Raw genomic sequence first — 22,388 nt, 5'->3', positions numbered from 1 at the left:
GGGGGGCAAAATGGTTTTAGTTTTAGATTGCCCTTATGAGCACCCAGATCTTTAGTTTCTGGGTCCCTCTTAGCCCCAGTCCACGCTGCAGGTGGGACCTAGACTACATTTAGCCTCTTTTTTATGAGCTGGTACCCAAGTCTTCATAAGCAAGAGAAAGCGCAGAACGCAGGAGCTTGGAGCCCACGCACCTTTCCTCATCCTCTCTGGCCGGAGTGAGTCTGTGACTTGCCCAAGGCCACACAGCTGGCTAAGGGCTAAGCCGAGACCAGACCCCAGACCCGGCTTTCCACTGTTTCCTTCTAAATCCCACATCCCCTCTGGGACTTCCTCCAGTGTTCCCCACAGTGGCTGTTCCCTCCCCACAGCCAGCCCACCCCACGATGCGGAGGATCCACTTCCTCTATGGAAACCCTCAGGCTGCAGAAACCCATCTCTCGTCACTGCCAGAGACAGGCACAAGTCCACGTGTCAGGACTGCGTCAGGACCAAGACCGACAGAGTGGCCTGTGTGTCTCTTCCCTCCCACTGCACTGAGGCCTCCCCGAAGCCACGGGCCTGCGTGTATGTGCACGCATGTGTGAGCATGGATGTGTGTGTGTGTGTGTGTGCGCGCGCCAGTGTGTGCGATCGCGCCTGAGGCTCCCAGAGTGAGAGGAACACGCCGCAAGCTGTCGGCACATCCTGCCAAGGCAGAAAGGTTAATTGTCACACATGATGCCAACAGACAGACCTCCGGCAGATTCATTTGGTTTTGTTTTGTGGTTATTTTTTTTTACAACTTTAAATACGGAATATAAATAAATTTTACATTTAAAAAATAAAAGGAAAGCCCCCAAAAATATAATCACCGACTTTACAAACTGAAGGAAGCAGGTTTTGGAAGGTGGGAAGGGGGAAAGTGCAGTAGGTGGGAAGGGAGGTGGGAGCTCAGACCCCACCCCTAGGGGGTCTTGGGGATCTCTTCCCTTCTCTCCCCCATTCCCAGCCCAAAGCTGGTTTCCTAGGAGGAGCCACCAGAGGCGGAGCTTAGAAGGATCGAAGATGGGGAAGTGTGCAAGCAGGGAGGGGTGCGGGCAAGAGGGCTGCACCCTCCCTTGGAGACCTTCTCCCGGGTGTCCCACACCCACCTGGAAGGGCAGTTGCTGGAGCAGAGGACTCTGGGAAATGGAGGTCATGTGGACAGCAGTGTTGCCTCCCGGCCCCTACCACAGTCTCCCTCCTATTTGGCCACTCCAAGCCACAGGCTGCATCAGGGGCACGGCCAGTCCACGAGGAATCTTTGTGTGAATTAGGAAAAGGATCCTTTTCCTCTTTACCTACATATGCCAGAAATTGTCATAATAAATACACAAATCAGCTTTATCTATGATGTGAACAGTGCTCCCTGCATACAATGTCTTTGTGCAGTGCATACCCTGCACAACCTTACATGGCAGTCTTAGCTGGGGTGGAAAATGATGAGCAGGTCCCTCGCTGCCCTGGCCTCTAGTCTTCTGCCCTAGAGAGGAGTGACTGGGATCATCTGGGGCCTTAATAAGGGGTTCAAGAGCCCCTTGGTGGAGCAGACTGAAGGGCCAGGACAAGAGGAAGACGGAGGGTGGAGGTAGAGAGATGAAAGGAACCAGAGGAAGAGGTGAATCAGAGTGGAGTGCAGGGAGGAACAGGTGGCAGGAGGCAGGGGATGCTCAGGTCACCATCTACAGCCACCTCAACCGCAAACTCCGTCTCTAACCCACCTGAGAGGGCACCCAGCCACTTGGTGTGCTGGCCACACCCACCTAGAGGAGTCCACGTCTTCAAAACGAAAACGAAAAGAAGCCACTGCGTACAGAGGCACCAGGGAGACGAGGTGACTGGTGTTTGGGCACTGTGGGAGGGGTGTTCTCCAGTCTGTGCGCCCGTCTGTGGTCTTAGCCACGGAGTCCGAGGTAGCCTGGCCTGCCTGGAGGTGTCTCCCCTCAGAGCTGGCCAGGGGTCCAGGGACCAGGCAGGCTACGCTGAGAGGTCCTCAGGGCCATGTGCAGGGCTCCTCCGGCCAGTCCACAGCGCTCGGGTGTGGCCCAGGCCAGGTGCAGGGGAAGGAGCCCGTTTCCCCCAAACAGTGACTCCGTCAGTCTCTCTCACACTCTTATCCCAAGTTCTTGGAGTCAGGCGAAGAAGACAGCGATGGAGTTCAGTCCTTCTTTTTCTTCTTGAGCTGCTGGGCAAGACGCCGGAGGCCGCTGGGAGGAGACCCGCTGATGGAAGGGTGGACGGACACGTGGAGGGGTGGGGGAAAGCACCATTGGCCGTCCGAATCAGGCATCGAGACAGACGGACGAGGGAAACAATATTATCACTCCAAGGACCCCATGGGGGCAATACAGCAAATACCATATTAAATAACCCTGCAGGACAAGCAGAGAGACAGGGGGGTCAGAGACAACCTAGAGGGTCCATCCCACATTCATATGTCCTCCATGCCAGGGGCAGGGAGCTGGGGACAACTAGCTACCCCTGATTTCCAGCAGTGCTCAGGGCTGGGGCATTGAAGGGCTGGGAAGATTGAGATTTAGACCTCCCATTCTCTTAGGGCGTGCTGGGACACAGCTGGGCTGGGGTCTCCAAAGCCCACCACCCACCCTGCCCCAGCTGATAACTGAGCAGAGAGGACCAAGGCTCAGAGGCTGGATTTGTATAGAAAAATCCTTTCCCCTGACCCCATCCACAGGCCACGGAGAAGGAAACACAGGGTTCTGGGCCTCAGTTTCCCCACCCGGCCCTCACCTGCCCACACTCTCCTGCCGATGCCCCTAGGCTCCGAGGGTCTCCTTCAGTGCCGTCTTGTCATGCGTGTGCTTGAATTTCCGGTGCTTGCCCTTGGGGGGCCGGCGGACTCGCACCGTCCGAATGGTCACCCGAGTTTGGGGCGTTTTGGCTGCATAAGAAAAAGAAAGACCTCGTGAGCATGTGGACCACTGGGGTGGTCTCTCCCGACTGACCAAGGCCTGCCGCGGACCTCCTGAGGTCTTCTGGACTCAGGAAAGGGACAAGAGGGGAATCTGGGCCAGGGTCCTGGGTTTGGATCCCAACTCCACTGCTCACCAGCTGTACATGCCTTGGGAACAATGACTGAACCTCTCTGAGCCTCGGCGCCTCCATCTGTGGAATGGGGGTAATAAGACTGCCCACCTCATAGGACTGGTGGGAGGAGTAAATGACAGTACGCTGGCAAAGCTCTTTGCACAGTACCGGACACAGAGCCAGGTAGATTAAATATGGTTTCAAGTTCTTTGTCACTGCCCACAGACCAGTAGAGTTTATTTCCCTGCCCCTTGAATCTCGCCTGGAGTTGGAGCTATTTAACCAACAAGAGGCAGAAGTGGTGCTGTGCCAGTTCCAGGCAGAGGCCTTAAGAAGGCCCGGAAGCTCTCACCTTCATGCTTTGGGGGGCCCTGGGCCGCCACATAACAGGTCTGGCTACCCTGCTGGAGAGGCCACATGGAGAGGCCAGGTAGGGACTGGCTCTCCCCACAGAGCCAGAGGCCCTGGACTACAGGGAGAGGAAAATAGGCCCAGCTGTCCCTGTTGAGCCTCCAGATGACCACAGCCCAGGCTGCCAGCTGACTGCAACCAGTAGACAGGCCAACAGAACCGCCCAACTGAGCCCAGTCAACCCCCAGACCTGGGAGAGATAATAAAAAGCTCCGAGTATGAAGTAGTCAGCACATGGCAGCTGCTACAACTCACTTTTTTTTCTTATTTTCCTTAGCTTGACCTACTATTGAGGTTTCCCCCCAACCTCTCAGCCTCATCCGGTCACGTGGTAGGGAGGTCACTGGGCTCTGGGCCAGAATCACACTCCCACCATGAAGCTGGGCCTTCGGGTCAGTTGTGCCTGTCACCTACCTGCCCCTTGCCACTCTGAGAAGCAGTAGAGTGGGATGGATGGGCCACAACTCAGGCTGTGGATCTGACTCACCAGGGCTCAAATCTGAGCTTTCCCATGTATTGTGGACATTGGAGCAAGTCACTTAAACACCCTGTGCCTTGATTTCCACATCTTTATTTATTTGTTTTTAAGACAGAGTCTCACTCTGTTGCCCAGGTTGGAGTGCAGTGGTGCAATCTCAGCTCACTGCAACCTCCACCTCCCAGGTTCAAGTGATTCTCCTGCCTCAGCCTCCCGAGTAGCTGGGATTACAGGCCTGTGCCATGACACCCAGTTAATTTTTGTATTTTTAGTAGAGGTGGGGTTTCACCATGTCGGCCAGGCTGGTCTGGAACTCCTGACCTCAAGTAATCCATCTGCCTTCACCTCCCAGAGTGCTGGGATTACAGGCGTGAGCCACCGGGCCCTGCCGATTTCCACATCTTTAAAGCAGAGAAGACAGCAGCCCTGGCCTCCTAGCGTTAGGAGACAATACATGGAAATGGCCAGAAACTCCCCAGCTAGTGTTTACCATGCACCTGGTGCTGCTCTATGCTCATTTCCCTTCACGGCAGGTGCTGTTACCGGCAGGTGCTGTTACCCACACTTTACAGATGAGGAAACTGAAGCAGAGAGACTGGGATTTGAACTCAGGGATCTGCCTCCAGAGTGTACACCTCCAACCACTCAGCACAAACGACAATGTCTGTGAGCCTCAGTCAAGGGGAGCTCTTATACACTATCTCCCTCCTGGGTTCCCAGGTGGCTGTCTTGGCAGGGACAGCTGTGTCTGCTGAGCTCAAGGCCAGCCTTTTCCTGGGAGCCTTTTGAGCTCTCCCAGCCCGCCGGGATCTGACACCTGACCTCCCACCTTACAGACACCAGCTCCCACGAGGCAGCTGTCCCATCTCTGCAAATGGGCAGATTTTCTAGCAGTTCAGGGACTTGGATGGGCTTCAGATCCCCTCAGACAGAAGACACCAGGAGGGCCACTGAAGGGCCCAGGGATTTTCTTCCCCAGAGCCTGGGCCATCAGCAGGACACCGGGCTATACCAAGCCCAGGCAAGCACAAGGTCACAGCTCGAGTGACAGCACGCAGATCTGAGCCCAGGTCTGACACTGACCACAGTATCACAAAGAGCCACCAAGCCTTAGCCAGGCCCATGGACAGGTGACAGAAACACCATCATACTCAACCAAAATACCGGAACTAAAATGATGGGACTTTACGTCATCTACGTTTCACTGGTATAATGCGCCTCCCAAGAAACTGGTTTAGAAAATTATGTGAAACAAATACATGAAGCAACTCATTCTAAACATAAAGAAAGCCAGGCGTGGTAGCTCAATGCCTGTAATCCCAGCACCTTGGGAGGCTGAGGTGGGAGGATCACTTGAACCCAGGAGTTAGAGACCAGCCTGAGCAACAAATCAAGACCCCATCTCTACAAAAATTTAAAATATTAGCTGGACGTGGTGGCACGTGCCTGTAATCCCAGCTACTTGGGAAGCTGAGGAGGGAGGCTCGCTTGAGCCCAGGAAGGAGTTCAAGGCTTCAGTGAGCTATGATCATGCCATTGCACTGCAGCCTAGGTGATGGAGAGAGATCCTGTCTCTTAAAAAAGAAAGAGGCTGGGCATGGTGGCTCACACCTGTAATCCCAGCACTTTGGGAGGCCGAGGCAGGTGGATCACTTGAGGTCAGGAGTTCCAGACCAGCCTGGCCAACATGGCGAAATCCCGTTTCTACTAAAAATACAAAAATTAGCCAGGTGTAGTGGCAGGTGCCTGTAATTCCAGCTAATCCGGAGGCTAAGGCAGGAGAACTGCTTGAACCCAGGAGGTAGAGGTTGCAGTGAGCCAAGATTGCACCACTGCACTTCAGCCTGGGCAACAGGGTGAGACTGTCTCAAAAAAAAAAAAAAAATATATATATATATATATATATATATATTTCCCTTAATAGAGAAATCATCCTCCATGTTAACTCAATAATTTATAACACGTCAGTTTGAAGCTGTCATATGATCAGCCTTTCCAGGGCATCCCAGCCACTCAGCTCAGCTCTAGGAATAAGACCCAGAGGTCAAGAAACGGCTCTGTCTTCACAGTCTTGTTAATCAGAAATGAGAATGAAAAGATTGTCCTGTCCCTAACAATAGAAAGTTACTGAAAAAGAACTATCACTCACATGATTTTTTTTAACGCTCATCTAATCATATTAATCATTTTTTTTTAAAGGCAGGGTCTTGCTCTGTTGCCCAGGCTGGAGTACAGTGGTGCCATCACGGCTCACTGTAGCCTCGACATCCCAGCCTCAAGCGATCCTCCCACCTCAGCCTCCTAAGTAGCTGGGACTACAGGCGTGTGCCACTATGCCTGGCTAATTTTTGTATTTTTTGTAGAGACGGGGTTTCACTGCCTCACAATGCTGCCAATGCCGTCTCGTACCCCTGACTGATCACCAGCTAGCTGTTCTGCATATGGAGCTCTCTCTCTCCAGTGGCTTCTCCCCACTGGTCCTAGTTCCCCTGCTCAAGGGTACGAGAAATTAGCTTTATTTCTCATCCCCAGGACAAGCTGCCCAGTGTCTGAAGTTGATGGGCATGGAGCTTTCTCTCATCCAGGCCCAGATTCCTTCCACCATCCCATCCCCACATCCAACAAAGCAGGGGGCTGTGGTAGCAAGACTGGAAATGGGGCTACTCTGGATGGGGTGGTCAGGGCAGACGTCTAGGAGGAGGTGACTTCTGAGCTGAGACTCTAATGAAGAGAAGGAGCTAGGCTTGTGGAGAGCCGGGAGAAATGTCCTCCAGCCACAGCAGTGTGTGCTAAAGCCCTGAGGCAGAAACTCATTTGGTTACTGAAAGAGGCCTGCCCGGCGGGGCTGGCACAGGTGAAGGGTACTGGTTGGCAGAGACCAGAGGGCCAGCCAGGGGCTAATCCTCATGTAGGGCTCTCAGGCAAGGGAGGAATCTGGCTTGTTCTCAGCAAGATGGAAAGAAAGCCTCCCATGAATTGAACCGGGGGCGGGCCTGATCCCATCTCCATTTTTAAGACCGGCCCCTGCTCCCAGCTGCTGCAGGGGAAGGGGGCTGAGGGCTGAACCTGGAAAGGTGGTTACCTCGCTGCTCCTGGGAACCCCCCGGGCTTCGGGTCACAGGCCGTGCAGCCGCCACTGTCTCACACTTGCATGCCAGGTGGTCCTCCAGCGTCACCGTGGCCTTCTTAAAGATTGGCTTCTTCCGCACAATCTCGATCTTTCTCACCTGGAGGACAGAGCCACAAAATGCCTCTGTAGAGGCCACACAGCCAGGAGCCCGGGAAGCCCGAACAGCCTGCGCTTCCCACGCCAGTGTCCCCTGCAGCAATCTTTCCTCGAAAGCCTGGAGAGTAGGCTGTGGGGCAAACGCTTTGGCCCAAACAATAGCAGGACCTTGACCTCTGCCCTTCTCATAGCTTTTCCATCAAAACAAGCCCTCCTGACCTGGGGCCCCCCTCAGTGCCCCCAGAGAGGGAGAGCCAGAAAGGCATTTCCGGGTTGAGCTAGGGCCTGCGGTACACTCATTCCCGGAGCGCCAGCCAAGGTCAGGGCTGCGCCAGAGGCGGGAGATGGTTGTCTGGAAGGAAGTGGGGGGAGGCTTCATCTAGGAGGGAGGTGGGAACGGGGAGCTCAGATGTCAGGTGTCCATCCATAGAGCTGGAAGCATTGAGGACAGGAGATACCACGAGAGTGGCCAGTGGGGTGGAGTGACATTCGTAGTCTCAGGCGCGGGGCCCAAGCCAGGGAGGGAAGGTGGGCAGGAGGAGAGGCCACGGGCTGGTGGCAGGAGAAGGAAGTGCGGCTAAGCAGGCAGAGCATCAGGCAAGGGCCGGTGCTGAGCTAGGGAAGTGCGCACTGCCCAGCCTGTGGGCGAGGCTGGCCTGGAGCGTGCAGGAATCTTTCCACAAGAAGCAGAAGCAGCGGCTTCTCTGATTCTGCCCTCACCAGGGTGAGACCAGGGTGCTCCCTGAGATAGCCTCTACTCTAGAATTTTCCCTGAGTCCAGTGTATGTATCCCCCGCCCCCCCAAAGCAAGCCAGGTCAGCATTCCACTGTTGTAGGGCGACCTGTCCCAGCTCTGCGGTGTCTATCACCTGGTGGGCCTCTCTGCACCCTCCTTATTAAAGACACAGCTTGTCAAAGAGAGACAAGCAGGTGTCAAAGATGCAGGGGCACCCACCGAGCCTTTCTCAAGAGAGCCCTGAATAGGGAGAGCTTTGGGGGAACCTGAGCAGCTGCCCAGAACACTCTGAATGCCAGGCAAATATTTGCGGATATGTCTCTTCAAGGGACGTTCTGCGATTTTGTCCTCGTAAAGGAGGTGACATCCCTATTTCAAGTTGGCTCCACACCTCACCCAGCCTGGGGTGTCTGTCTGTGGCTTTTGGCTACAGTGGCCTGGGCCACCTTAGAGGATTCATGGTCGGCCTTAGTCCACCTGCCCAGGAAGAGCTTCCCAAGAGTGGGCCCCCGTAGACAGAGCCCAGGGACAAATCAGGAATGTCCTTCAACATACCACTCTGCCCAGTCAAGGAAGCCTGGTCAGGTATGAGCCTCAGAAGGGTGGCCTCCACCCACCACAGGGACCAGCCTCGGGGGCCTGCGGAGCCTACACACCTGGACGGGCCGCAGCTGCACCTGGGTGGGGCGGCACTGCACGTTGCGGTTGTTGCAGCAGCCGGAGCAGCGCTGCACCTCCACGCAGGGCGGCCACACCAGGAAGTTGGCATTGGTGCGGTCTATGAGGCGCCGGGAGATCTCGAACACCTCGGTGCGAGTCTTGCACTCGGCGATCATGGCTGGCTCAGCAACGGTCAGGGAACCTGGGAGGAGAGGGAACCTGGGTCAGGAGCGTGGGCCTGCCCAGAGTCCCCCTGCCTGGCAGGGGAGCTCAGCCAGTGCCCCTGGGACTGCTCTTTCTCATATCTTTCAACCCCAGGGTTCAGGTTTCAAGTCCTGACTGTTATTAGCGACAGGACTTGGGCAGATGGCTGAGCCGCTCTAAGCCCCCATTTCTCCATCTGCAAAATGGGACAATGAGATCTATACCCAAGAACCACTGTAGGTTTCAAGTGAGAAAATTCAGAGTGTGGGGCATGTTGTAAATGCTTAGTAAATGTCCGCTTCCCTCTGCTGGCACGTAATTATTTTATTCTTCTTTATGATTTTACACATTTATGGGCTTGTGGTCATTATGCGGGTACCATATTATCTTGAAACCACGCATGCACTACTGTCTTACGGTGTCATGGATTCTTTTATCACCACTGCTTTCAAAGCCTCAGCTTCCTCCTCTATGAAGTGGGATAAGAACAGCACCTCCCTCCCATGTGGATCTAAGGTGTAAAGTGAGTAAGCCTGGCCTACAGCAAGCACTGAGGCTACCGGCCGCTATCCACACACAGAGGACAGGCGGCTCTGAGAGCTGAATATCCCGCCCACATTCATAGATTGGGGGGTGGAACTCAGGCCATGTGACTTTTTTCTTTCTTTTTTTTTTTTTTTTGTGAGACAGAGTCTTGCTCTGTCGCCAGGCTGGAGTGCAGTGGCGCAGTCTTGGCTCACTGCAACCTCCATCTCCCGGGTTCAAGCAATTCTCCTGCTTCAGCCTCCCAAGTAGCAGGGACTACAGGCACACGCCACCACGCCCAGCTAATTTTTGTATTTTTAGTAGAGATGGGGTTTCACCATGTTGGTCAGGATGGTCTCGATCTCTTGAACTCGTGATCTGCCCGCCTTGGCCTCCCAAAGTGCTGGGATTACAGGCATAAGGCAACGTGCCCAGACCAGGCCACCTGACTCTTATCCATAGGTTCCCCCAGCCTCTAACTGCAGTGTTTTGGGGACTCCAGGTGTCAAAGAGGAGGAGGGGTTTGAGCGGACATTTGCCTCACCTGGGAGGGTTTCTCTGGGACCTAATGATCTACAGTCTCCTTTAGGTCTCTGCAAGGGAGCAGGAGGCAGTCCCAGGCTTTGCTCAAGTTCTACCAGCCTAGGCCGCTGCCCTTCGCTACAGGTGAGTCCCATAGCCCATCAGGGACCACGCTGGGCTCAAGTGACGGGAGCAGGTTGGGATCTCAGCCCTACTGCTTCCTAGCGGTGTGACCTCGCCTACTTTTTTACCCTCTCTGGGCCCCAGTTTCCAATTCTGTGAAATGGGGTTAATAATATCTACCTCCAGGATTGAAATAAGGAACGAATGAGCTTTGCAGCACTATATTTAGAAAACAGATAGTGTGGGGGCGAAGGGGTGTGATGACTCAACACAGGCATTTAAGGATGGTTTTACTCTCTCAGTTCACTCAGTCCTGAATGTGGGGGGAAAGGGAGTTGTAAGAGGACCCTCAGAGCCCTCCGACTGGCTGCCCGCCCCCATTCTCTTTCCCTGGCCCCCATCCTAATTTGAAGGACCCTTGTTGCGTGCCTCAGTCTTACCCAAGCTCCTTCTTCCACGAGCCAGGCTCTCCAGCTCGCCTCCAGAGTGGGAGCGGGTCATGTTCAGGTCCAACTCGGCCCCATCTTCCTCTGCAGGAGAAGGCGCGGTCAGACACAAGGCGGCCCGACCTCGGGCAGGGGCTCCCTCCGCCGGGGTCTCTGGGCAGGCAGGAGGTTTGCCTCCCCCGACTCCAGAGAACAGTCCCTCCTTCCCGCCCCCATAGATGCACAGGTCCTGGCCCTGAGCACGGACCCTCCAAGCAGCCCCCAGGACAGCCACAGGCCCAGGACCCTGATTGCATCCCTGGCTCTTTAGCCACATTTTTGGCCAGAACCCATGTCAGTGGAGTTAAAAATAACCCTTCCCCTTTGCTACTGTAAATGAACCCTCCTCGGCCTCCAGGGCGGGGCTAGGACCTGGGGCACTGAAGGCCAGTTTCCAGTGCCCCTCCACCCAGCGTTCCCATAGGAAGTGCTGAATGGAGAAATTCCCAGAAGCCCCAGGGGGACCGCATGCCCTGAACACAGCCCCTCTGGAGCCCTGGACAATGGCGGTGCTGGGCAGGCGGGAGCAAGGGAGGGAGGGAGAGGGACGGGGGTGGGAGCTGAAGACAGAGAAGAGGAGAAGAGGGGTGGGAGTTGGGCCTGCTGGTGGTGGGGAGTCCCTGCCACACCCCCTTCTAGGGCCTGGTCTCTCTAGCTCCGGGCCCCTCACACGTATCTGCATCTGTCTCCCTCCCAGTCTCTAACCTGTTGCCCCACCTCTGCCCCCAGCCGTCTGTTGATTCTTCTGGTAACAAATGACAGCTCCCTTTTCCGGGCTGGGCACCATCTCAGTCCCATCAGCACTCCTTGGAGACATGGGTCCTTTCCAGAGCCCATGGCCAGAGGTTGGCTGCTGGGAAGTGAGGGCTGAGGGAGGCCTCTGCGCTGGATGTTAAAGCGTGGACAGACCCTTCTGTCTATTTCATGGGTGACGAGCCACAAATAAACTAACAGGCATTGGGAACACGCTCCTGCCACCTCCACACAGCACCCCATGGCTCCAGTTCTGGCCCCGACCCACTGGCCCCGTCCAAGACAAAGGCGCCTGCCGCCTGTCCGTCCCGGGTACTGCAGGGAGTCTGATGACTAGTCCGCTTCCGTCCAGCCTGACAGCCCCTACGTCAACGAGCCTATCTGTCCCTCTGGCTCCTTTCCTTTCTCCCTGCCATCTCTGGAATGTCCCTGGTGGGGAGGAGATGGGGAAAAGATGCGCTTTGTGGAAAGGTTAAGTTGATTAGGAAAAAATAGCCACATGGTTGCCTTGAAACAGGCCTGCTATTGAAAGCCTCATCTCCAAGATCCCGACCCCCACCAGGGGTGTGGAGGGGCCGTCTGAGGGTGGGGGCATAAAGGCTTGGAAATAAATGGTAGAAAGGCTAAATTTGGAAGTTGCCCCATTGTGTGTGGCCAGGGGCGGCCAGTCGGGCATAGGGTGGGGGTTGTGGGAGACGTCGGGTGGGGGCCCTGGCGAACAATAGGTGGGCCCAGCTGGGTCCCCCTCCTGCCTGCCTCACCGCCCCCCAGCACAGGCAGGATTGAAAGGGCCTGGGAATGCTTTTGAGAGGGAGCCAGGGGCCCAACGGGGAGAGGAAACAAAGGCAGGAAATGCTGTTCCCCCGTAGATAGCGTCTGGGCAAGGATTACAAAGTGACAAAGAGACAGAACCCCAGAGGGAAGGGGACCTGGGGGTGCAGGGGGGCCGCTGACCAGGGCTCCAGGGAACAGGCCAGAGGTTAGAATAGAATGGAATTTGCTCTGAAGACAGCGTTTATAAATACATTGTCAATCCAGCCCACCAGCCCTGCCACGTGTGTGCCACCGAGCACGTGCCCATTTGCTGAGTGAGCTCTGGGGCACGGGCAGGGCTGCCTGCTGGTCGAGGCCAGGTGTCCCCAGGGGACCTCACAGACCGGGCCCCTAGCCAGAGGGGCGGGGAGATGACTCCTCCAGTGCCATCCTCCCTGGCTGGGCCCACACCTGGAGACATACTCGGCAGATGACCTGGGCACCTTCTCCCCGCCCTCCCTCCTCCCAGCACCCCACCCTCGGCACCAAGCCGGAGCCACACGTGGGTGCTTCTCCTGCCACACCCCAAGTCCCAGGTACCAACCCGCCTGCTGACTCGGCCCTGCCCTGGATGGGTGTGGCCCGGCTCTCTCTGGGCTGCCATGGGCCTCCAGTTGCCCAGACGTCAAGGAAGAGGGATGCCTCCTGTCCTGCCCCTCCCAGCTCCCTTAGAGTCTCCTCGGAGGGCCGGAGCTCGGGGCGAGGATTCCATTTACCTCCAGGGTCTCCGTGCAGCAGGCGCTGGAGATCATCAAAGGAGCGGATGGAGTGGTCACTCAGCATCTCATAGAGCTCCTCGGGAATGGGGTCCCCCTGCCGGGCAGACACCAAAAGGCTGAGTGAGCTGGGAGTGGGGGCTTTCCAGCACGGTTATCTCCCCCACCACATGCTTTCTCGCTTTCTCCTGCAGAAAGCTCTGAGGTCACAGGGAGATGGACAGGCAGGATCCAGGCCTGATGATCAGGAGCACAAAGGCCTCGGGGCCTGTAAAAGATGGTTGCAGGGTTTGGCTGAGAACTAGGGTCTTTCCTTCAATATATCGGGGCCTGCCGAAGCCTCTGAGACCAAGCGCACTCCTTGCACCCTCAACCCCCAACAGGAAGCCCAGCTTGCTTTGAGTTGGACCTGCCTGTCTATGTCTGTCTCCCCCACCAAACTACAAGTTCCGGGAAGACACCAAATCTGATTTCTCTCTGAGTCTCGCTGCACATCTGTTGAAGACAGCTGAAGACAGCCAGCATTTCCCATGGCCAATCTAACCCCCATTTTACAGAGGGGAAAACAAAGGCTCGAAGACAGGCTCAATTATTGGCAAAAGCTGCATTCGAACCCATGCCTTTGGGATGACAGAGCCTGTACTCCCAGGCTCCTGGGTCCAAGAGGTGCTTAATAAATGCATGCAGCGTCTGATGGTCTCAGGAGGCCCCAGGTCCTAGTGGTATCTATGAAGTCTCTCACTCGAAAGAGGCAAAAAGGGAATCCTCAGATACGGCCGGGAAACCTGAAAGCTTACCCGTGCCCTGTGCCCAACCAAACCCTATTTTTAGAGCCCCTCTGGCCTGTTGCCAAACACACTCGAAACTTGATAAGCACTTCAACAGGCCTCATTCGGAGCCGGGCTTCCTCCAGGGAAACCGCAGGTCCCACAATGACACAAGAGCAGCCCCGTAGGAAGGTCACAGCCACGTCCCCCACAGTTCCAGGAGACCCAAGGGGCTGATGCCAGAGATCCCAAGAAAGAGGTGAGGGCAGACAGGAGACTGAGAATCACAATCCAGACCACCAGCCACTGAGAAGCAAAGAAAATTGCTAAGATGTCGCTGCATGTTCAAAGGCTGGGACCGGACTTCCAGGCGTGCAAACACACAGGTGCAGGCACAGGCACTCGGGCTGCATGGTCTGGACAGACAGCTCTGGAGAGGGCGCCAATAGGCTTGGCATACTACTATAGAACCTTGGGTTAAACCACTCTCTGCCTCAGTTTCCCTGGATTAAGAAGGGAGGACTTCCGGCCCTTCTTGGTTCACTCCACACTCCTGGAGCCGAAGGTCGGGGGGCTCGGAGGGGCTCGGTGCAGGCTACCTTCACAAAAGGGATGCTGCTTTCTCACTGCCTGATGGCGGAGGGGGAGTGAAGGAAAGAAGAAGAGGTCGTCTCAGCCCTGTGGCCAGCCTCAAAGGGCCCTCCCCAAAAACTCTGTTTCCTCCAGCTTATCATGAAGTCTAGGAACACCTCCAGGGGTTCAGCCATGACCAACTCTGGCCACCCACATGATCCAGGAGCTAGAAGACTTAGGGTGGGGGGGTGGGGGTGACCACTTTTAAAGCTACATCATTCCCTGAAACCCCTGAGTCTCCATGTCTTTGTTTGAACATGGAGTGGCAACCCCGCCCAATGCCTAAGGGCTGCTGGGCAACTCTAGGAAAAAAAGGTTGCAGGGCTTGGCTGAGAACTACGGTCTTTCCTTCAATTTCCGGGCAGCCAGTGGCTGCACATGCGAGACAGAGGAGGGTATGGGCCCCGCTGTCCCTCACTTTCAGCCCCCATATCCTCCGGGCTCTGCCTCCTCCCGCCCTCAAGCAAGTTCATTCCTTCCACCTCAGAAGAGAGACCACGCCTCTGGTGCTCTCCAAATGTTGACAAAGTATCCAACCCACAGAACAGAGGGCTTGGTCTCCAGTGAACACCAGCGAGAGCCGCTTCCCCTGAGAGTTCTGTCAAACCCAGAACTGGCAGGCCAGAGAGCCGGATCCCACGCCTATGGACCAACTGCCGTGTGACCTCGGCTGGTCACTGCCCCTATGGCCCTGGCTCTCATCTGTGACTCCAGGAGCTTGAAGAACATTCAATTCAGTTCTAATTCAGCCAGGAGGTGTTAGAAGGGGCAGAGAAAACGCCAAAGCCGGGTGCCCAGCCAGGCCTCCCTGGATCACTGGCAGAAGGAAAACAAGAAGTGTTTGTGGGGTAAAGATTCAATTCACCTCCCAGGGGAGGGGCCCAAAGGCCTAGTAGCAAATGGCACTTAGTGCTTGTGCCAAGCTCTCCCTGCCCACTGGAGAGCCGGCTGCAGCTGCCAGCCACAGCAGAGGAGGCGGACCCCTGAACAGACCCAGGCACATGACACATAGGAGATGACATCTTTACAGAAACAAACAGACCCTCCAAGGCTGAGTGCGAAAGAGCCCAGGATAGGGTCTGAGGAGGAGGGAGAGGCACACAGTAGGTCCTCAGTAAATACTGGTCAAATGCATGAAGGAATCTACCCTTCTCCAGGTTCCGTCCAGTATGATTCTCCCATCTCCTCTACCAGGAGAGCCACCTGGCATATTCTTCCCCAACCCTAGGCAAAGGAGCTCCTAGAGTCCCTTTTAATCTGAGCGGGGAGGCCATCCCTGCAGATGCTTCTGATGTGGCCACTAGATGCCCAGAACTCCCATAAGCCCCCGGATTTGGTAACAATACCACAACTAACATCTATGAATGCCAGCTACAAGCCACACGCTGAGAAAAACATCGTATAAACTACCAATCCTAAGAGGCTGGCAGTACTTGTATCCCCATCCTCCAGATGAGAACAATGAGGCTTAGAAAAAATTAAACAAGCAGCAACAGGTCCAGACAATCAGCAAGTGGCAGAGCTGGGTCGTTCCCAGGCTCCAGAATGCCCACCCATTCCAGCCCACCATGGGGCATCTCAGCCTCTCTCTCCTGTACTCTGAGGCCGCTGGCCCTCAGCATCACATAAGGTTGGTGTTGGCTCTTTACTCTGCAGCATGTCCCACGTCAGAGGCTCTCAACCAGAGCCGACTGGGCCCCCACGGGACAGTGGCAATGTATGAAGGTACTGCTGGTGGCCACAACTTGGGATGTGCCCTGCATCTAAGTGGGTGGAGGCCGGAATGCCGCTCACCAACCTTCAGGGCACAGGACAGCCTTCCCAAATGTCAGGAGGGCAGAGGCTAAGAAACTCTGTAGCAGAGGAAAGAGCAAGGGCTCCAGATGCCAGCGCAACCTGGATTCTTGGAATCTTGTCACCATCTAAAACCTCGGCTTCTTCATCTTTTAAATGGGGCTAATAATACCTCGCCCGGGGTTACTGGGAGGCATAATTGCACAGAGCAGAGCTGCCAGCAGATAATGGGTGCTTAATGAGTTGTCACTGTCATCATCATTAATTCTTTCCGGATGGCTCCTTTGTGGGCAGCAGCAAGTAACACACGTGCTCAGGGCCAGCAGCACAGGACATTTTTGAGGATGACAAGGAGTGGGTGGAGAGCTGCCCGCCAATGAAAGAGTGCGTGACTTTGCATTATCCCCTGTGCTGGGCCACAGGAAATGGTACCCCACCTCCATACTGGCAGAGCCTGGGGCCGTGTGGGCTGGCAGGGCCCTTCCGGGGCTGGGGGTGGGTGAGGGTGGGGGACACTCAGCATGTGCTCAGCTCCAGGATGCAATGCTCTGAGGATGACGAGCATGAGCACGGGTTCAGAGTCACAGGCTCTTCTTGGTATGGGAAGGTGAGCTGGCTGGAGCCTGGTTTTCCTGGGCACAGGTTCTGCAGGCCTCCAGGTAGGCAGCTCACTTCAGAGATGGGAAAGGAGGCCTGGCACCCTGAAGACGCTGCCCCAGATCTCAGGCCCGGGGTTTCTGGCAGAGTGAGGGCGTGGCAAGGAGGGAGCTGGGGCAAAGCCAGCCATAGGAGCCAAGGTAAACAGCCTCCTCCGACCCCGCCCCCAGCGCCAGCTGCAGCAGGTAGGAAGGGCACGAGCGAGCGTGAGGCCAGGTGAGTGATCTGCTCCCAGCTAGGCTGGCAGATCAAAGGGGCTTGAACCCCACCCTCCTCGTGGGCCCAGCACACACACACAGATACACGCTCCCCGGACTGCCTGCCATTCCCACCGAGGGACACACAGGTCCAAGCAACCAGGGGCGTTGTCTGTGGCTGGCAGAGGAAGAAGCTGATGAGGCCTCCCAGAGCCTGCCTGCCTGAGAGTCGCAGGCCTTATTTAGATCGAATGCCAAAGCCAACCAACCCCTTTGAAGAAGCCCTCTCCGGGCAAACCACAGAAGCCATTAGAACCAGTGTTTCCCACCTAGCATTCCCCTTCCTTATTGCTCCTGGGACCCTCCCACTCAGCCTCTGCTCCTTCACGTGGGCCCAGCACTCTGGCCTCCCCACCTCTTGCAGAAGCAGAGGAAAATTAAAGCAGGAAGAGAGGAACCAGTCCAGCCATTTATAATACACAGAACCTTTGCAGTCTGATTTTCTTTCTGTTTCTTCTCTGTCCTGTCTAATCCTGGTAGCCCAAGTCCCAAGATAGAGGAGAGACAGACAGGCTTCTCCCTCAAGATGGGGGGCCTTGAAAGACTGATGCATACCACAGGGCTGAAAAGGAGGGCTGCCCTCGGAGCAGAGCAAACCGAGGAGTCAGTGGGGCCATGGAGCAACTAGGGGGCCAGGTCCTGTCCTCCAAACCAACCCAACACTCACTGTTCTTTGCACAAATAGTTACCGATTGTCCACAGGGCTCTGGGCACTGTTCTAATGGTGGGGACCAGGAGGAAAGCTCTCTAATGGGGTTGATACTCCAGTGGAGAAAGCAGGTAATAAACAATGAAATAAACCAGAACATAGGAAGAGTTGTCACAGAAGAGGTTCCTCAATGCCGGGAGGGGAAGACAAGACGTGGAGAGGTACTTATGAGGCCCGTGTAAACATTCACCATTCCTGCTCAATCAGTGTCTCTCTCTCTCTCTGACAGACAGACAGACAGACAGACACACACACACACACACACACACACTCTCTCTCTCTCTCTTCCTGGCTCTTGCGCCAGATCCTTCAAATTCTGTTTGACCTGCCCTTGCACACCTCCAGGGTTCTGGGATTCCAGCAGTTGGTCCCCTGCTCCCTAGGGTCATTAGCAAACCCAGAGGAAGCTAGACAGCAAAGGGCTGTGGGGCCCTTCACTCTTTCCCGGAAGATGGGTGCTGAGGCCAGATGCGTCACGTGACAGTGCGACTCGCCCTCCTGGAAGCCAGCTCAGCTGGTGGAGATGGCACCTCAGAGGCCTCGGCAGGCCCTCCGCCCAGCCCTGCCTCAGGACTGCCTGCCCTCTGCTGAAAGCTTAGTCCAAGCACGACCAGGATGTGGCCAACTCCAAGGCCACCTCCACCAGCAAGCCTGCCCTGACTCTCCCAGTACTGGCCATTACAGCTCCTTCCTGGACTGACCCCCCACCGTGGTCCCATCCCCATGCAGGTCCCCTGCCCCAGGGCCAGCCTCAGGCTCACTCAGGCTTAGCAGCAAAGTGCTTCATAAACTGCAAAGTGCCACATACATCGCGCTTGTGGCCATGTGTTCAAGAATGCTGTGACTAAAGTGAGGAGAAAGGCAGTTTCTGTGCCACAGCCTCCACCCCAGATACACGAGCCCGTGGAGCTGTGGGAAAGGAGGAGGAGGTGCTGGACGAAGCTGGAAATGGTAAGGGGAGGCTGGGGGAACATCCAGCTGTCAGCCTCTCCGGGGCACGCTGGGATCAGCCAAGAGAATGCAACAGCCAGGGGTGGGAGCCCCCTCCGCGGCTGCACACGCCAGGTCCCTCCAGTCTTGCAGGTTCAAATGAAGGCTTATGGGGAGGTGAAATCGGTCTGGACACCTCAGTGCCCCTCAGAGTCACATCACCACCATTTTCCACCACGCGGAGGTGGTTGAAAAAAAGTAGTCACAGATGGGTAAGGTTTGAGGGGCGTCAGGCTGACCTGACAAGGCAAAAAAAAAGTGGGTGCTGTGGAGCTGATGGGAGGTTCTCCCTCCCTCACAGGACGCCAGGAAGGAAATGGGGCCGTTACAGAGGTGGTGAGGTGCCAGGGCCCACGGAGAGCCCACCTGTTGCGCGGGGGCGAGCACCAGGCACTGGGTGCACGGGGGCCCGTGCGTGCCTGTGTACGTGCGTGGGTGTGCGCGCACGTGTGCTCAGGCCGCGCGTGCAGGGGCCGTGCGTGCGTTTGTGTGCGGTGCGCGCGCGTGTGTCCCGCGTGTGCACAGGCGAGGCGGCGGCGGGCGCGCGACCCGGCCGCGGTAATGCGTGCCCGTCGCTCTGCGCGCCCGCCCGCCGGAGCGCAGCATCGCCTCCGGCCAGGAGTGTGCATGCGTGGGGTGAGTGAGCGAGTCGAGGGCCCGGGCGGGGTGGGCTGCGGAGAGCAGCCACGGGGCGCCGCCGTTCCCAGGACGCCCTGGCACCGGGCCCAGCCCCCAGGTCCCAAGGCGAGGCGAGGCGAGGCGGCAGCTGGGGCCGGCCGGCCACCCCCTCCCCAACAGCTGGCCGCGGCCCGGGGGGCTGCGGGAGAGGCGGGGAGGGGGCGTCGGGAGGGGCCTGCAGGCGGCCCGGCCGAGCCCCGCGTCCTCCCTCCAGGGTGCGGACCGCGGGGGGCGGCCGCGGAAGGGCGGGGCCCCTGGGCGGGCGGCCTTCGGCCCTCGAGGAGTCCCGAGAACAAAAGGAGACGGCGACGGCTCCTCGGTGGTCAAAACAACCTGCGCTGGCGGCGGCCCAAGGCCAGGCCGCGGCCTCCGAGCCCTCCGCCTTAACCCCTTCGCCACCGCTGCCTCCTTCCTGCGCCTGGCTGGAGGCCGCAGGGGCCGACCCTCCCCGGGAGCCGGCAAGGTGCGGGCGAGGTGCGGACTCCCGGCCGCAGCCGGGCGGAGGTGGGACGGGACCCAGGCACGCTGCCCTCTCCTCCTCTCCACCGCGCGCGTCCTCCCGCCCCGCCCCCTTTCCCACCTGGATTCCGGGTAGACTTGCCAACTCACGGCTACGTGAGGCTGAGAGGGATGGGGACGGCTCCGACCCCAGCGCTCCCGCAGATGTTTTTATACCCCATCTCCCGTGCAGCTAGGCTTTTGCAGGCGGCGCGCTCCGCACCCTGCATGCGGGGGAGAGAGGTGCTTCCTCTCGCAGGGCGCGGGCACAGGTACGGCAAGGCCTCAGGCACACACCACCCAGGGGGCTGTATTCCTTCAGAGCCCCCAGTCCTCCCCCTACCCGAGTGCCCGAAACCTACCTGCGTCCCTCTCTCTCTCTCTCTCTCCCTCTATCTCTCTCTCTCTGAGCCCTGTTACTCCCACCCCAACCCCCGCGCCCGAGACACAAGCTGCTTCCAGACAGTGCTCTGGGGCCGGGCATGCCCTGCGCATGACGGAGGGCGTCCACCCGGACCCCGACCGGGAGCCAGGGCGGGACCCGAGTCCCGCCAAAGGTCGGCGTGGATGGCACCGGTGCTCAAGATTGCACCTCCTGGGCACGCCGATGGCAGGACAGAGCCTAAGCCGAGACTGGCGCCGAAGTGGGCTCGGGAGGACGCGCTGCCTTCTGCACCCTGGGCGCCACCCCACCCCCTCTTCCCCGGCTGGGAAGGGGCTTGTTCTCGGGTTCCCAAAGGGTGGGGGACAGGGCCACACACACCCTCCCCCGACACGGAACGGCTTAGGGAGCCAGGTTCGCCGGCCGGTTGGAAAGAAAGCTACCGCTGTTGCCTTGCCTTAGAGCCTGTCACCCCCGGACCTCTCTCCCAGCCCAAGGAGGTCACCCAGCGCCCGGCGTCAGACTCGCGGGCTGCAGGGGTCCAAAGTTCACTGCAGGGAGAGGAGGGGGCGGTCAGAAGGTGGGGGCGAAGGTAATGAATGAAGAACCAGCCCCAGCCGCCGTGGCAACTCACCTCGGCGCTGACCAGACGCAGGTAGCAGCAGAGAGACAGGAAGAGCGCCCAGCAGCGATTCATGCCGACTCCGGGCCCGGCCCCGCGGGGCCCCAGACGCGTAGACCGAGCGCGCCGCCCCCGCGGCCAGGGTGGGGGGCTGGGGAGGGGGGTGGGCTCGGCTCGGGTCCGCGGCGATCAGGCGCTCAGGCCTCTGCAGCCGCGGCTCACCCGCATGGCCCCCGGGCGCCGCCGCTCCCGGCCCCGGCTCCGTCGCTGGGGGGCAGGGGAGGACCCGGGCGCAGGACCTGGGTCCGAGGCCGCTACCTGGGCGGATCCCGAGCCCGAGTGAGCATCCACGGCCGGGGGGCTGCGTCGCGAACCAGCCGAGGCGTCTAGCCGTGTGGGGGCGCCCAGGGGACTCCAACCTCCAAGAGGAAAAGGAACACGGCAGTCGATGGTTCGTCTTCACTCGCCGGCTAAAGGCGTTTTCCTCTGCCCGCCGGCTTAGCTTTTTTGCAACATTTTCTGGAAAGGCCCCAAAAATCGGAAAGCGCAGAACTGGGCACCTCAAGGCCCAAGTCTTCCCCAAAAAACTTTTTCCAAAGTTGGCTTTGCAACGGCGGCTCGAGCACCCGGGCAGGGAGAGGTGCAAACTCCCGCCCGGGCCGGGTGGGGGGGCGGGAGCGTGTGCGCCCTGGCGCGGGGCCCGGGCGGCGGGCACGGCTGCTCCGCGCGCGCGGCGTGCCCGCTGCGCGCTCGGCCAGGCCCGGCCGACAGGTGGACGCGGCGCGAGTCCGTCGGTCCGTCTGCCCGCCCGCTCGCGGCTCTGGGCGTCCTCTGCGGGCTGCGAGCTGCAAGCTGCGGCTGCTCCGGTTTTCTCTTTGCAGCGAGGCTGGAGGGTGGGCTTTTTTTTTTTTTTTTTCCTTTTTGCGCGTGTATGTATGTGTGTGCGCGCAAAGTATCTCTATCTGGGGAATGAAAAATGGGCGCTGGCGGCCGGAGGGGAGCCCTAGGGAGGCAGCGGGGGAGGCTGCGGGCGCGCGGGGAGGCAGGCGGGCCGCTCCCGGCTGCAGGAGGAGAAGTTGCCACCCTTTCAGCTGTTCCGGCCTTTATAAAGGAGAAGGGAGAGTGCGAGAGGTGGGTGGAGACAGCCTTTCCTCTTCTGGCCCGGAGTCAGCGCCAGGAGGGGGGGAGCGGGAGCTGGGGGAGGGCTTGGGGCTAGGGCGGGGCGCTTAGGGGGTCTCTGAGAGCCGAGCAACCCCTCAGTCCATGAATCTGGCCCCGGGGAAAGAAGAACTAGGGACGACCCACCGTCGTCCCGCCCCTCAGCACAGTGACCATGGACAGGTTAGGAGCCCACGTGGTCTAGGGGGATGTCTCCAGAGCCAAGGCCAGGAGTCCAAGCTCCCCTCCAGGACCAGACATTTCCACCCTGGCACAGGCATGGCGGGGAGGGACTGAGGCTCTGCAGCCTGAGAGTCTGAATTCAGATCCTGCCCTGGCACTCGGGAGCTTGGGTCACCTTGGGCAAGTCACTTCCCTCTGTGCCCCTCCATCTAGCCTCAACCTGGGGATGGGACTATTGTAAGGACTCAATGCCAGCAAGGGAAGGCACCACAAGGTGAATCCGGCAGCCAGCGCCCTTCAGCTGCAAGCTGGGTCCGAGTCTCCTCCTCCTAGCTGGTTGCC

The 22,388-nt window shown here is 58.0% G+C and overlaps 1 protein-coding gene across 5 annotated transcripts; it reads right to left on the bottom strand.

Moving 5' to 3' along the window:
* Positions 1-747: 747 nt before the first annotated feature.
* On the bottom strand, positions 748-21,786 carry PDGFB (platelet derived growth factor subunit B). Of its 5 annotated transcripts, XM_077949756.1 has the most exons (8): positions 19,972-20,068; positions 19,784-19,925; positions 12,719-12,815; positions 10,392-10,481; positions 8,574-8,779; positions 7,038-7,182; positions 2,770-2,920; positions 748-2,390 (listed from the first exon to the last, which is right to left on the bottom strand). In XM_077949756.1, the coding sequence occupies exons 3-7, from the start codon at positions 12,783-12,785 to the stop codon at positions 2,796-2,798; spliced, it is 633 nt and encodes a 210-aa protein (XP_077805882.1). In that variant the 5' UTR covers positions 12,786-12,815; positions 19,784-19,925; positions 19,972-20,068; the 3' UTR covers positions 748-2,390; positions 2,770-2,795. The 5 variants fall into 5 exon arrangements, with proteins under 5 accessions (XP_077805882.1, XP_001097395.1, XP_077805880.1 ...); XM_001097395.5 differs by lacking the exons at positions 19,784-19,925; positions 19,972-20,068 and adding an exon at positions 20,718-21,786; XM_077949754.1 differs by lacking the exons at positions 19,784-19,925; positions 19,972-20,068 and adding an exon at positions 20,718-21,786 and having other exon boundaries at positions 748-2,240.
* Between the last annotated feature and the right edge of the window lie 602 nt (positions 21,787-22,388).

Source organism: Macaca mulatta, chromosome 10 (genome assembly GCF_049350105.2).
Source record: "Macaca mulatta isolate MMU2019108-1 chromosome 10, T2T-MMU8v2.0, whole genome shotgun sequence".
In the NCBI taxonomy this organism is placed as follows: Eukaryota; Metazoa; Chordata; class Mammalia; order Primates; family Cercopithecidae; genus Macaca; species Macaca mulatta.
Note: the sequence above shows the minus strand (reverse complement) of the source record. Positions and strands in the feature narration are given on the sequence as shown.

What these genes read in the sequence shown, in the direction of transcription:
- PDGFB (XM_001097395.5), bottom strand. Translation starts at nt 20,780, where the DNA reads ATGAATCGCTGCTGGGCGCTCTTCCTGTCTCTCTGCTGCTACCTGCGT. An exon ending in TGCGTCTGGTCAGCGCCGAG is followed by an intron (nt 12,816 to 20,717) that starts GTGAGTTGCCAC and finishes TCTGCCCGGCAG; the next exon opens with GGGGACCCCATTCCCGAGGA. An exon ending in GCTGCACGGAGACCCTGGAG is followed by an intron (nt 10,482 to 12,718) that starts GTAAATGGAATC and finishes CTTCTCCTGCAG; the next exon opens with AGGAAGATGGGGCCGAGTTG.